The following is a 13837-nucleotide window of genomic DNA, read 5'->3' on the forward strand; positions in this document are numbered from 1 at the left end:
GCCTGATGGTCTGCATCCCAGGGTACTCAGGGAGGTGGCTCTAGAAATAGAGGATGCATTGGTGATCATTTTCCAATGTTCAATAGATTCAGGATCAGTTCCTGTGGATTGGAAGATAGCTAACGTTATCCCACTTTTCAAGAAAGGAGCGAGAGAGAAAACGGGGAATTACAGACCAGTTAGCCTGACATCGGTGGTGGGGAAGATGCTGGAGTCAATTATTAAAGAGGTAATAATGGTGCATTTGGATAGCAGTAAAATGATAAGTCCAAGTCAGCATGGATTTATGAAAGGGAAATCATGCTCGACTAATCTTCTGGAATTTTTTGAGGACGTGACAAGTAAAATGGATGAAGAGGAGCCAGTGGATGTCGTGTATCTAGACTTTCAGAAAGCCGTTGACAAGGTCCCACACGGGAGATTGGTGACTAAAATTAGAGCACATGGTATTGTGGGTAGGGTGTTGACATGGATAGAGTATTGGTTGACAGACAGGAAGCAAAGAGTAGGAGTAAACGGGTCCTTTTCAGAATGGCAGGCAGTGGTGAGTGGAGTGCCGCAAGGCTCAGTGTTGGGGCCGCAACTGTTTATCATATATATTAATGATTTGGAAGAGGGAATTAGAAGCAACACTAGCATGTTTGCGGATGACACAAAGCTGGGTGGCAGTGTGAACTGCGAAGAGGATGTTAGGAGGTTGCAGGGAGACCTGGACAGGTTGAGTGAGTGGGCAGATGCGTGGCAGATGCAGTATAATATAGATAAATGTGAGGTTATCCACTTTGGCGGGAAAAACAAGGAGGCAGATTATTATCTCAATGGTGTCAGGTTAGGTAAGGGGGAAGTGCAGCGAGACCTGGGTGTCCTTGTACACCAGTCACTGAAAGTTGGCGTGCAGGTACAGCAGGCAGTGAAGAAAGCTGGCCTTCATAACAAGAGGATTTTAGTATAGGAGTAAAGAGATTCTTCTGCAGTTGTATAATGCCCTGCTAAGACCACATCTGGAGTATTGTGTACAGTTTTGGTCTCCTAATTAGAGGAAGAACATCCTTGTAATTGAGGCAGTGCAGCGTAGGTTCACAAGATTGATCCCTGGGATGGCGGGACTGTCATATGAGGAAAGATTGAAAAGACTAGGCTTGTATTCACTGGAGTTTAGAAGGCTGAGAGGGGATCTTATCGAGACATATAAAATTATAAAAGGACTGGACAAGCTAGATGCAGGAAAAATGTTCCCAATGTTGGGTGAGTCCAGAACCAGGGGCCACAGGCTTAGAATAAAAGGGAGGCCATTTAAAGCTGAGGTGAGAAGGAACTTTTTCACCCAGAGACTTGTGAATTTGTGGAATTCTCTGTCACAGAGGGCAGTGGAGGCCAAATCACTGGATGAATTTAAGAGAGAGTTAGATAGAGCTCTGGGGGCTAGTGGAATCAAGGGATATGGGAAGAAGTTGGGAACAGGTTACTGATTGTGGATGATCAGCCATGATCACATTGAGTGGCGGTGCTGGCTCGAAGGGCCGAATGGCCTCCTCCTGCACCTATTTTCTATGATCTATATCTTGCTGTATCAACTTTTTTCACTGTCCACAACACCATCGATTATTGTGTCGTCTGCAAACCAATTAACCAGCCATTAATATATATCACAAACAATTGGTCATACTTTAGTGTCACGCGTACCGCGCGCGGTACAGTGAAATGCTTTTCTGTTATCTGCTATCCAGTCAGTGCAAAGAGTATACATGATCACAATCAAGCCGTTCGCAGTGCACAGACTCAGGATAAAGGTAATAACATTTAGTGCAATATAAACTCCAGTAAAGTTCAATGAAAAACAGTTTGAGGGTCTCCAATGAGGTTGATGGTGGGTCAGGGCCACTCTCTAGTTGCCTGTTAATAGGTGGGAAGACACTATCCCTGAATCTGGTTTTAATACATTTGGACCTCTTGCCTGATGAAGATTTATGTCGACTCAGTTTTCTGTTCGGCAGCCAATCTGCTATCCATACCAGTATGCCAGCACCATGACTTTTTATCTTTCACCATGAAGTGAAATGTCACCTAATGCCATATGGAAATCTAAGTATAGAATACATACCTTTATTCACAACAGGTTACTTGAGTCAGACAACCCAGCAACAGTCCTTCAACCCACCATGTCGATGCCACCATTTGTGCCAGTCTACAGTAATCTCATTACCCGCATCTTTTCAAAGAATCCAATAATCCTCTTCAATGTCACTAAAACGAAGGAGCTGATTGTGGACTTCAGAAGGGCTAAACATCCAAGGACGTACACGCCACTGGAGATAAATGGGTCTACTGTGGATATGGTGAGCAGTTTTAAATATTTGGGAGTCCGCATCACAGAGGATCTGACGTGGGCAACGCACATTGCCGCACTGGTGGGTAAGGCAAACCAGCGCCTTTACCACCTTAGACAACTGAGGAAATTCAGAGTGTCTCTGAGGATCCTTCATTGCTTCTACTCTGGGGCTGTAGAGAGCATCCTGTCCGGCAACATTACAGTCTGGTTTGGGAACAGCTCTGCCCAGGACAGGATGGCCCTGCAGAGAGTAGTGCGTTCGGCAGAACGCACCATGGAAACTACGCTCGTCCCCCTGCAGGACCTATACATCAGGAGGTGCAGATCCAGAGCAAGCAAGATCATGAGGGACCCCTGCCACCCCAATAACGGACTGTTCCAGATGCTACGATCAGGCAAACGCCTCCGCTGTCACGCTGTGAAAACGGAGAGGATGAGACGGAGTTTCTTCCCACAGGCCATCAGGGCTGTCAACTTTTATAACTCCAGAGACTAAATTTTTGTCTACACTATAGTAACTTATTAACTTTATTTATATGCTGTAACTGTAATTCTTTTTTATGCACAATCCGCAGGCATTGCCACTTTCATTTCACTGCACATCGTGTATGTGTATGTGACAAATAAACTTGACTTGAAGTTGGTCAAACATCAAATCACTTCTAGAAAACATGCTTGTGTTTGAAAATGTTGGATTTTCTTAATGTCTTGCTGCAATGTCTTTAATAACAGCATATAATGTTTATTCTATGGCCGATCAATGAGCTTAATATCTTTTCTTTCGTGCTATCAGTCTCCCACACTTTTTAATTTTTGAGTAAATTAAATGTTGCAATCTATGTCATCTATGTGTCAAGCCACAAGAGCTGGACCAGGTGTTAAATGGATAGTGTCATCTGTATTTAATGAAATGATAATGAAGCAAAGGAATTGAAGGAAATTAGTTCTGAGGTGTTGGACCAAGTCCAAATTACAAAAGAGGACACGCTAGCAGGCTTAAAGATCATTAGTGTAGTTTAATTTAGAGATACAGCACGAAAACAGGCCCTTCGGCCCACCGGGTCCGCGCCGACCAGCGATCCCTGCACTATCCTACATGTACTAGTCAAAGAGTCAGAGTGATACAGTGTGGAAACAGGCTCTTTGGCCCAAGTTACCCACACTGGCCAACATGTCCCAGCTACACTAGCCCCACCTGCCTGCATTTGGTCCATATCCTTCCTAACTTGTCCTATCCATGTACCTGTCAAACCTTTTTTTACTCATTGGGATAGTCCCAGACTCAATTACCTTCTCTGGCAGCTTGTTCCATACATCGACCATCCTTTGTGTGAAAAAGCTACCCCTCAGATTTCTATTAAATCTTTTCCCTTTCACCTTGAACCTATGTCCTCTGGTCCTTGATTCCCCTATTCTGGGCAAGAGATTTTGTGCATCTACCCAATTTATTCCTCTCCTCCAGGGACAATTTTACATTTATACCAAGCCAATTAGCCTACAAAGCTCTATGGAGTGTGGGAGGCAACCGGAGCACAGGGAGAAAACCCATGCAGGTCACAGGGCGAACATACAAACTCTGTACAGACAGCATCGATAGTCAGGATCAAACCCGGGACTCTAGTGTTGTAAGGCAGCAACTCTGCACTGGGCTGCTGTGCCGCCCTGGGCTTTCTCCATCGCTGCTCCCACACTCTGGAACTCACTACCCCAAACCGTCAGAGACTCCTCCTCACTCACCACATTCAAAACATCACTGAAGTCTCACCTGTTCAGCACTGCCTTCAACCACTGACCGTCACCTCACCTTCTTTCTCCTTTTCTGTTTGTTTACTTATTTATCTAAACATAGCACAAAAAGTAAGGAAATTTGTGTTTGGTAGATTATTTCTTTGTTGTAACAATGCTTCTTGGCAATAAATCTTATACCTTTGGAAAGCCTGTTTATTTCCCTTTTAAATGGTGCCACATTTGTAAGGAACATGCATTTGTGGGATGAGCAGCAGAGCTGAGTATATGGGTTGCGCCCATGAAAAATGTGCCAAATCTTCTCTGCCAAGGCCAAATAGCTTATTCTGCTGTTGCTATTGACTCTTGTTTTGAGCTTCTGGTACCCCCAGGTGCTGACAATCAGGTGCCTCGTTGGCTGACTTGCGACAAATGCTGGTTGAAGAATGGGATGCCATCCCACAACAGTGTGTGACCAGGCTGGTGGAGGATGTGCCAGGCTGTTGTGGCTGTGTATGGTTCTTCCACACGCTACTGAGGCTCCTGTTTATTAAATGAATAAATTGTTAAATTGCCAATATGTCTTGTTTCTTCAGACTTTAATCATCCAATCCACCAAACAACACCGAACAAGAGTCAATGGCAGAATAAGCTGTTTGGCATTGGCAGAGAAGATTTGGCAGATTTTTCATGGGCGCAACCCACATACTCAGCTCTGCTGCTCATCCCACAAATGCATGTTCCTTACAAATGTGGCACCATTTAAAAGGGAAATAAACAGGCTTTCCAACGGTATAAGATTTATTGCCAAGAAGCATTGTTACAACAAAGAAATAATCTACCAAACACAAATTTCCTTACTTTTTGTGCTATGTTTATTTCTTTTCTTTTCTATGTTTTAGTAAACCCTGTAAAGCGTCTTTGAGTGTTTAGAAAAGCGCTATATAAATGTAATGAATTATTATTATTATTATTATTAACATAGAACATAGAAAATAGGTGCAGGAGGAGGCCATTCGGCCCTTCGAGCCAGCACCGCCATCAATTGTGATCATGGCTGATCATCCACAATCAGTAACCCGTGCCCAACTTCTCCCCATATCCCTTGATTCCACTAGCCCCCAGAGCTCTATCTAACTCTCTCTTAAATTCATCCAGTGATTTGGCCTCCACTGCCCTCTGTGGCAGAGAATTCCACAAATTCACAACTCTCTGAGTAAAAAAGTTCCTTCTCACCTCAGTTTTAAATGGCCTCCCCTTTATTCTAAGCCTGTGGCCCCTGGTTCTGGACTCCCCCAACATTGGGAACAGTTTTCCTGCATCTAGCTTGTCCAGTCCTTTTATAATTTTATATGTCTCGATAAGATCCCCTCTCAGCCTTCTAAACTCCAGTGAATACAAGCCTAGTCTTTTCAATCTTTCCTCATATGACAATCCCGCCATCCCAGGAACCTACGCTGCACTGCCTCAATTACAAGGATGTCCTTCCTCAAATTAGGAGACCAAAACTGTACACAATACTCCAGATGTGGTCTTACCAGTGCCCTATACAGCTGCAGAAGAACCTCTTTACTCCTATACTGAAATCCTCGTTATGAAAGCCAACATGCCATTAGCTTTCTTCACTGCCTGCTGTACCTGCACGCCAACTTTCAGTGACTGGTGTACAAGGATACCCAGCTCTCGCTGCACTCCCCCTTACCTAACCTGACACCATTGAGATAATAATCTGCCTCCTTGTTTTTTCCACCAAATGTGGATAACCTCACATTTATCTATATTATACTGCATCTGCCACACATCTGCCCACTCACTCAACCTGTATTAAGGTGGATAAATCCCCAGGGCCTGACCAAGTGTATCCTCGGACATTGCGATGCAGGAAATAAATTGTTGGGGCCTTGGATGAAGTATCTACATCACCTTTAGCCAGAAGGCAGATGTTGTACCTTTATTTAAGAAGGGCTGCAAAGACAAACAAGGTCACTACAAGCCGGTGTGCCTGACATCTGTATTAAGAACATTACCGGAGGAGATTCCACGATACAGGACCTACCAGCATGACGATAGGCAAGGACTGATTGTGGATAATCCACAAGGCTTTTTACATGTGAAATCACGTCTCATAAATTTGGTGGTGTTCTTTGAAGAGGTGATGAAGAGGACTGACCAGGGCAGGGGGTCAGGCTTAGAGTATGGTGTTTGGGGTGCGAGAAGGGGTGCGAATCCAATCAACTGCTCACCTCTCTCAAATGTTATTATTGGCCAAATTGGCTGCGAGTTCTGTAACATCGCTCTTAAAAATTTGTCATTTGTATTTTGATAACTCCCAGCTACTGAGGCTATTGCTTATGGAAATTAACTGAAATTAGGTCAGCTGGGCATACTATCATATTTGTTTGAAACAACAAGAAAGGATAATTTGGACGGTTCCAATTAGGCTCACGAGCGAATTTCTTTTCAGTCTCTGCGGTAGCCGTAGAGTTGCTGCTGATCGACCCAGGTTCGATTCTGACTACAGGTGCTATCTGTACAGAGTTTGTACGTTTTCCCCATGATTGCGTGGGTTTTCCCCGGGTGCTCCTGTTTCCTCCCACACTACAAAGATGTACAGGTTTGTAGGTTAATTGGCTTTTGTAAAATTGTAAATTGTTCCTGGCATGTTGTTAGTGTTAGTGCACAGGGCGATCGCTGGTCGGTGCGGACTTGTTGGGCCAAAGGGCCTGTTTCCACTTTGTATCTCCAAACTAAATTAAACGCTAAACTCTGAGCTCCTAAAGCAAGCAGCCGTACATGTACCGTTACCTTATCCATGCGATCACGATGCCGGACCTCCAATTGCTGCTTAGCCTTTGCAAAACGTGTGTGCTCATTTGCATCTGCAGGTGTCTCAAAATAAACATCTACATCATCTGTTGGGTGAGGTGTAGAGGGAACTGCAAGACAAAAGATGAGTCAACCTCAGGACCTTCTGTTAGCTCTGGGTTGCATGCAGGAGGCCTTGGATTTCACAACAAACACAAATTACTTCTGCACTGTTAAACACAATTCCCTTGGTTTCTTTTGCGCTGACAGTTATAAATAATATGTTACCTACAAATTTCCATGTATCAACACATCTACACAACATGGCGCATCACTGAATTAATTAAATCAATAACATTGAACACAGACCAGTAGAGCACAGAAACAGGCCCTTCAACCCCAAATAAATATATGCTGAACATGATGCCTAACTGAACTGATCTCATCTGCCTAGGGACAATTTTACATCTATCCATGTTCCATCTGGGGGAGGGGGTGGGGAGGTGAGAGCAGAACCACGAGACATAGAAGGGATGTGGGTAAGGGATACATCTACAAAGGCCATGTTTACTGAAGAAGAGGATATCTCGGATAGAGTTGAAAGCCTTGGAGCAGATGAGGTGGAGATGGAGAAACAGAGTAAGGAAAAGCGTGTAAGAAGGGACTACAGATGCTAGTTTAAACCAAAGATAGGCACAAAAAGCTGGCAGCAGTTCTGGAGAGAAGGAATGGGTGACGTTTTGGGTCGAGACCCAAGCATCCCTGCAAGAGGCAGGGTGGGAAGAGGTGTAGTCAGGGTAGCTGTGGGATTTAGGAGGTTTATTAGTAGATGTCAGTTTATATTCTGTTCTCTGTGATGGCAGTGTTTGAGAAAGAGAGAGAAGTGCCAGAGATGTTCCATGTGAATTTGAGAGCAGAGTGAAAGTTGGTGATGAAATCAATGAGTTCTACACGGGTGCAGCAGGCAGCTCTGCTGCAGTCAATATAGTAGTGGAGAGAGTTGGAGAATAGTGCCAGAGTATGTTTGGAACAAAGAATGTTCAGTATAATCAACGAAAAGACAGCCATGGCTGGAACCCATTTAAATGCCCATGGCTACACCCTTAACTTTATGACAGTGAGAAGTTGTTGAAGGTGATGATAAGTTCTGCCAGGTGGAGTAGAATATTCGTTGAGGGGAACTGATTGGGTCTCTGTTCAAGGAAGAACCGGAGGGCACCTGAGGACTTCCTGGTCAGGAATAGTGGTGTAAAGGGATTGGAAGTCCATGGTAAAGATGCAGCAATCAGAGCCTCGGAATTGAAAGGAATTAAAGAGTTGAAGAATGTATGAGCTGGCTCAGATGTAGGTCAGAAAGGACTGGACAAGGAGGGACAAGATCGAATCAAGGTACTTAGAGATAAGTTTGATGGGGCAGAAGCAGGCAGAAATAATGGACATACCAGGGCCATCCTGCTTGTGGATGTTTTTTGGAAAAAAATGGACTCAGTGAACCGCACACAACTCAAGAGATTGAAAAATAATCAGAAGTGAAAGGTTGTGGTGAGAACAGTCTATTACACTGTTTACAGTCCATTATATGTAAAATATATAGTATCATTCTATTACAGGGTTCCTTTGGAAATATTATGGAAGTTGGATACAATTAGAAATGGGGAAGGATAGACAACTCTAGAAGGGAAATTAAGTCAGTCCAGTAAGAAAATCAGACATGGATGATGACAAGGCACATGGGATAACGGGAGGCTTTTGTATTACAGTGTATTAGGATGTCTAGAGTTAATCAATACACGGGAACATGATATTGCAGCTGTCATACACACATGGTTCAAAATAAGGCCAAAATTGGCAACTGAATCTTCCAGGATATAGAATCTTCAGACGAGGTGGGCGGGAGGGGTGGAGAGGAAGTTAAATGAAAAGGTGGCATTGCAATTTTGATTTAGGAGTCACAAAGAATTGCAGATGCTGGTTTACAAAAAAATACAAAGAGCTGGAGTAACTCAGCAGGGCAAGCAGCATTCTGGAAGACACAGATAGGTGTCATTCTTGGTCAGGACCCTTCTTCAGACCAACAGTAGTGGAGGGGAGAGAGCTGAGAAACGAGGTGGGGACGCAACAATGCCTGGCAAGTGATAGGTGCATACAGAATGGGGGGGGGGGTGTTTATAGGCAGACGAGTGGACAAAAGCTTGAAATGAAAAGGTAAAAGGCTGATAAGAAGAGAAGTAAATTGTGAATCCAGAGGAAGGGATACAGGTGGAAGGGGAAAGGGGGAGAGAGGGATAGTGGAAGAAAGATGTGCACATCTGGGTAGGGCACAGGGAAAATGGGGGGGAGAAGAAAGAGGAGGGAGGGTGGGTTGTTTCCTAAAAGTTGAAAATTCAAAGTTCATACCGTTGGGTTGTAAGCTACCCAAGCAGAACATGAGGTGTTGTTCCTCCAGTGTGCAAGTGGCCTCACTCTGGCAATGGAGCAGGCCCAGGACAGAAAAGTCAATATGGGAATGAGAAGGGGAATTAAAATGGTTGGCAACAGGAAGATCCAATAAGCCTAGGCTGGCAGAGCGCAAGTGTTCAGCGAAACGGTTGCCTCGTCTGCACTTGGTCTCGCCTCTGTAAACGAGGCCACATTGGGAGCAGCAAATGCAGTGGATGAGGTTCGAGGAGATTTACGTGCATTTTAATCTCACCTGAGAGGGCTGCTGGATTAGTAGAGGGAGGAGAAAACAGAGAAACCCTTCAAGAATACAGAATGTGCGTGGGAAAGGTACTTAAAAAAAAATAGAAGGGTAAAGAAGGGCCTAAAAATGTAACTGACATTTCAATTTTGCAACAAGATGACCAGTAAAGTAGTGCCTCCGTTTGGGATACAAGCTCAGATAGAGGTTATGGGCGAGATCTTAAATAAATGAAATCCATTCAAATTTATTGTATTTGACGAATTCAGATGGAGATTGGTGAAATTTCATTAACAAGGAAGAGGAATCAGCTGTCATCGCAGGATTTAAGCCTAAGGCCAGGATTTAAACCTAAGCATTGGCAGCAGTCCCCAAGCAGACAGTGAAGGTACAAAAATTCATTCATGTTGTTGATTATTAAACATCTGCGCAGCACAACGTGTGTGAAATTCTGCTTTACATATAATCCACATAATCAAGTTTAAAGAGCTTCCACTCTGGTTAACGTTCCCAAAATACTCTTCAGGAGATACATCCTACCCAGGAATTAAAGGAAAAGCAGCAGGCACTGTTGTGCATTCCTGGAAAAGTTCTTAGATTGTTTAATTTCTTTTGAAGACATTTTGTTACATAAAAGGAACAATCTACGAGAAAGCTCAGATTTACCTAAGCCTCGCTATAATGCAAAGTTAAGAATTGTTCCCTCATCATAAAAGAAAGATGAATCTACTACCTTTCACATCATTGACTATGTTCTCTTTGTACAAGCTCTCCTCACTGGTTGCCTCCTCCCAGTCATCGGTATACTCATCTTCTTCATCGTAGTAATAATCCAGTTCATCATTGTCCTTCTCCTCCACAACAGGAGTGTTTTCCACATCAGTTGACTCCTCTCTGCTGAACAATTAGTACAGGATCATTGGAAAAAACAATGCAAGCACTGGGAAATTAATTCTGCTTACAACCACACGCACTTCCCACTTTGTACATTTTCCAGCTCTTTAGTGATGCTGATACATCCCACTGGATTTTAATTTGCCAATTACCAGTTTAGAGAAGTTGAGTCATCTACACAAATTTGGGGTGATTGGGTAATTCCACCGTCCTTCCACCCTGATTAGCAAATTACTCCATGTTACTACAATTGCTCTGATGCACGTAATTCATTGCAACTATCTTCCAAACTGCACGATCACCATACAGGAAAAGCTGTTGTCACGTCATTCATTTCAGTGCTCATTCAGTGGACTTCATTATTTTCTGAGTTAACTTACTGCCAGCTACACAACACGTTGTTTGTTGTGAGCTGAGACACACAACCACCGCCAGTGCTTCGTGCTGGTGCACAGCATTGAAAATAAGACAGGAGAACAGGGATTGTTTATGGAGCTCAACTGAAGGCTGAGCTGCCACTACCAGTCTGTAACAAGAGGCATTTGTGTTCGCATCACAAGATTTTGGTTGGCCAATACTAGCAAACAGCCGTGCATCTTTTGGGCCCACTGAAGGCTTTCACAGAGTAGATTCCTTTGCACTCATATACGGCAAAGGTAATTTTATATCCGAACTCATGACGGAAAAAGGTGATTAGTTACCAATTATATGCTAACACTGATGCTCAAATTGAGAGTCTCAGTGAACTTGCAGTGGTGTAGGTCGAGCTAGAATGTGTTTCTCAAAACTGTTCAGGCAGCAGGTCCTGAAAGCAATCAACAACACAGCCACTGAGAAATGGGAGTCATGTTTTGTGAGCTCCGTGCTCTGCTTAAAATATCACCAGGATATAGGATTGCTCAAGTGAACCATTGACTGACGTGCCACCGAGATTTAGAAGGCATTTACCATCTCGGAGGCTTCGGCCGTGGGCCCTGCAGACCGCAACATCGGGAGCTCGCAGGTCCCTGGCTGGCGACCGGCTTTCGAGAGCTCCAGCCGTAGCAGCTTCGACCGCCCCGGAGCGCGAGGTATGATCGACCCGCTCGCAGGCCCCTCATCGCCCTGCGTGGCCTGGCCGCGGCACTTTCCATCGCCCGGTGGGGGCTCAGGACCATCGGCCTGCTCGGCTTGGCCCTCGGACTTTCCATCGCCCGGTGGGGGCTTCAAAAGTTGGGAGCCTCGATCGCCTCGTGGCGCCACGGGAGAAGAATGAGGAGGAGATAATGACTTTTCTTTGCCTTCCATCACAGTGAGGGTGTGCCTGGAGCAATCACTGTGATGGCTGTTTGTGTTAAAATTGTATCTGTGTGTCCTGTGATTTTTGTTGTCTACTGCCGGACCCTGACGTGAGAGGACGCTGGCGCTGTTTGTTCGCCGCTTCTCCGTCAGGATAGTTTGTCTGTTTGTTTTTATGTTATGACTGTTTTTGTAAAGCGCTTTGAGCACCTGGTAAAGCGCTACATAAAATAAATGCTTATTATTATTATTATTAAGCGACAGGCTATTGGCATTAGATTCACTGAAATCTATGTTAAGTCATTAGAAATCATACATGGGACAACGACAGACAATAGGGTACTTGACATAATCATCAAGGATTCTGGAGTTCTTTAACGCTGAGCAAATCATGAATATCTACTAGCAGTGGACATCCTGAGTCCAGCTGATACGGCAGATATGAATATCTACTAGCAGTGGACATCCTGAGTCCAGCTGATACGGCAGATATGAATATCTACTAGCAGTGAACATCCTGAGTCCAGCTGATATGGCAGATCTTCATTTTCAAAAAGCTTGGAAGAGGAATGACATAATAAGCAGAGCACTGCATGGTCCCGTGAGATTAATGGTCATTTTTATAATCTGGAATTGCAATTTTGTGTATGGTGAAGGAACCTAGGTTTATGGTGAAGGGGGAAAGATTGAATAGGAATCTGAGGAGTAACTTTTTCACAGAGGGTAGTGGGCGTACGGAATGAGCTGCCTGAGGAGGTAGATGAGGCAAGGATTATTGCAACATTTAAGAAATAATTAGACAGGTGCATGGATAAGATAGGTTTAGAGAGATATGGGCCAAACGCAGGCAGGTGGGATGTGTAGATGGGACATGTTGGTCGGTATGGGCAAGTTGGACCGAAGAGCCTGTTTCCACGCTGTATAACTCTATGACAGAAGAGAGTGCTGGGTACATTGTAGGCTATTTGACCAGATGGGATCCCAGCTGTGCAACTGAAGTCTTCTGTTGAACCCTCCATTCAAGCTCTTCTGGTACAGTTCCAACATTCTATCCAATCCAGTCTATGATGATCTTGTTACCTTAATAATCCACAAATGAGATGGAAAGTCTCACTGACAATAACTATTGCCCTATTTGGATTTCACTAGATCTTGATACAGCATGGCTGAGACTGGACCAAAGAATTTTGAGGAGAATGAGGAGAGGAGAATGAATGCTCTTTACATCAAAGCAGTATTTGACTGAATGTTGCATCAAGGAGCTTTGATAAAATCCAAGTTATCTTGGGGAACTCTGCCTCACCCAAAGGAAGACCTTCATGATGTTGGAGGTCAAACACCACAACAATAGGCCATCACTACAGGGATTTCTCAGGGCAAGGTCCTTAGCCTCACCATCTTTAGTTGCTTCATCAATGAGTTTCCTTGCATTATAAGGAGAAAACGTTTTCACTAATGAATGGACAAAATTCAATATCATGTCTGGATGCAGCTCGTGTCTGAATGCAAGTTATTAGAGCAAGACAACACCTAGGCACTTGCAAATAAGTGGCAAATAAGATTTACAGAAGTCCCAAACAACCCTCAGTCGGCTGGATCTCAAGCAACGATGAGATAGAGTACAGCAAGGAGATAGAATTTAGTAACATTGTGTCAGGACAACAACCTCTCCCTCAATGTCAGCAAGCTAGTTATCGACTACCTTGCCATCTCATGTATAGTCTTTCCGCTGACTGGATAGCATGCAACAAAAAGCTTCTCGCTGTACCTTGGTACACGTGACAATAAACTAACTAAACCTGATAGACATAAAACACTGGAGTAACTCAGAGGGACAGGCAGCATCCTTGTGTAGAAGGAATGGGTGACGTTTCAAGTCGAGACCCTTCTTCAGACTAAATCAGGGGAGAGAGATACTGAGATAAGGAAATGTAAGGTGTGCAAACGAGACAAAGAGGTTGGAGATCAAGGAAAATGTAGAATAGATCATTGTTAACTATGAGAAGGTAACAAAAAGGCAAACAGAGATAAAATATAAACGAGGACAGTCAGACCAGTCGGAGAACTGGGAAGGGGGAGGGATGGAGTGAAAGGGAAGGCAAAGGTTACTTGAAGTTAGAGAAGTC

General features: G+C 44.0%; 1 protein-coding gene across 3 annotated transcripts in view; it reads right to left on the bottom strand.

The window, feature by feature from the left end:
* Positions 1-13837, bottom strand: part of aplp2 (amyloid beta (A4) precursor-like protein 2) — a 129702-nt gene that overhangs the window by 41716 nt on the left and 74149 nt on the right. For 2 of the 3 annotated variants that reach the window (XM_078426841.1, XM_078426843.1), the window contains exons 6-7: positions 10273-10436; positions 6860-6990 (exon numbers count right to left, since the gene is read on the bottom strand). In XM_078426841.1, coding sequence (XP_078282967.1) covers positions 6860-6990; positions 10273-10436 — 295 coding nt within the window. The remainder of the gene's footprint in view (positions 1-6859; positions 6991-10272; positions 10437-13837) is intronic. The other variant, XM_078426842.1, reaches the window with a different exon arrangement.

The sequence above is a fragment of the Rhinoraja longicauda genome, chromosome 32 (genome assembly GCF_053455715.1).
Source record: "Rhinoraja longicauda isolate Sanriku21f chromosome 32, sRhiLon1.1, whole genome shotgun sequence".
Classification (NCBI taxonomy): Eukaryota; Metazoa; Chordata; class Chondrichthyes; order Rajiformes; family Arhynchobatidae; genus Rhinoraja; species Rhinoraja longicauda.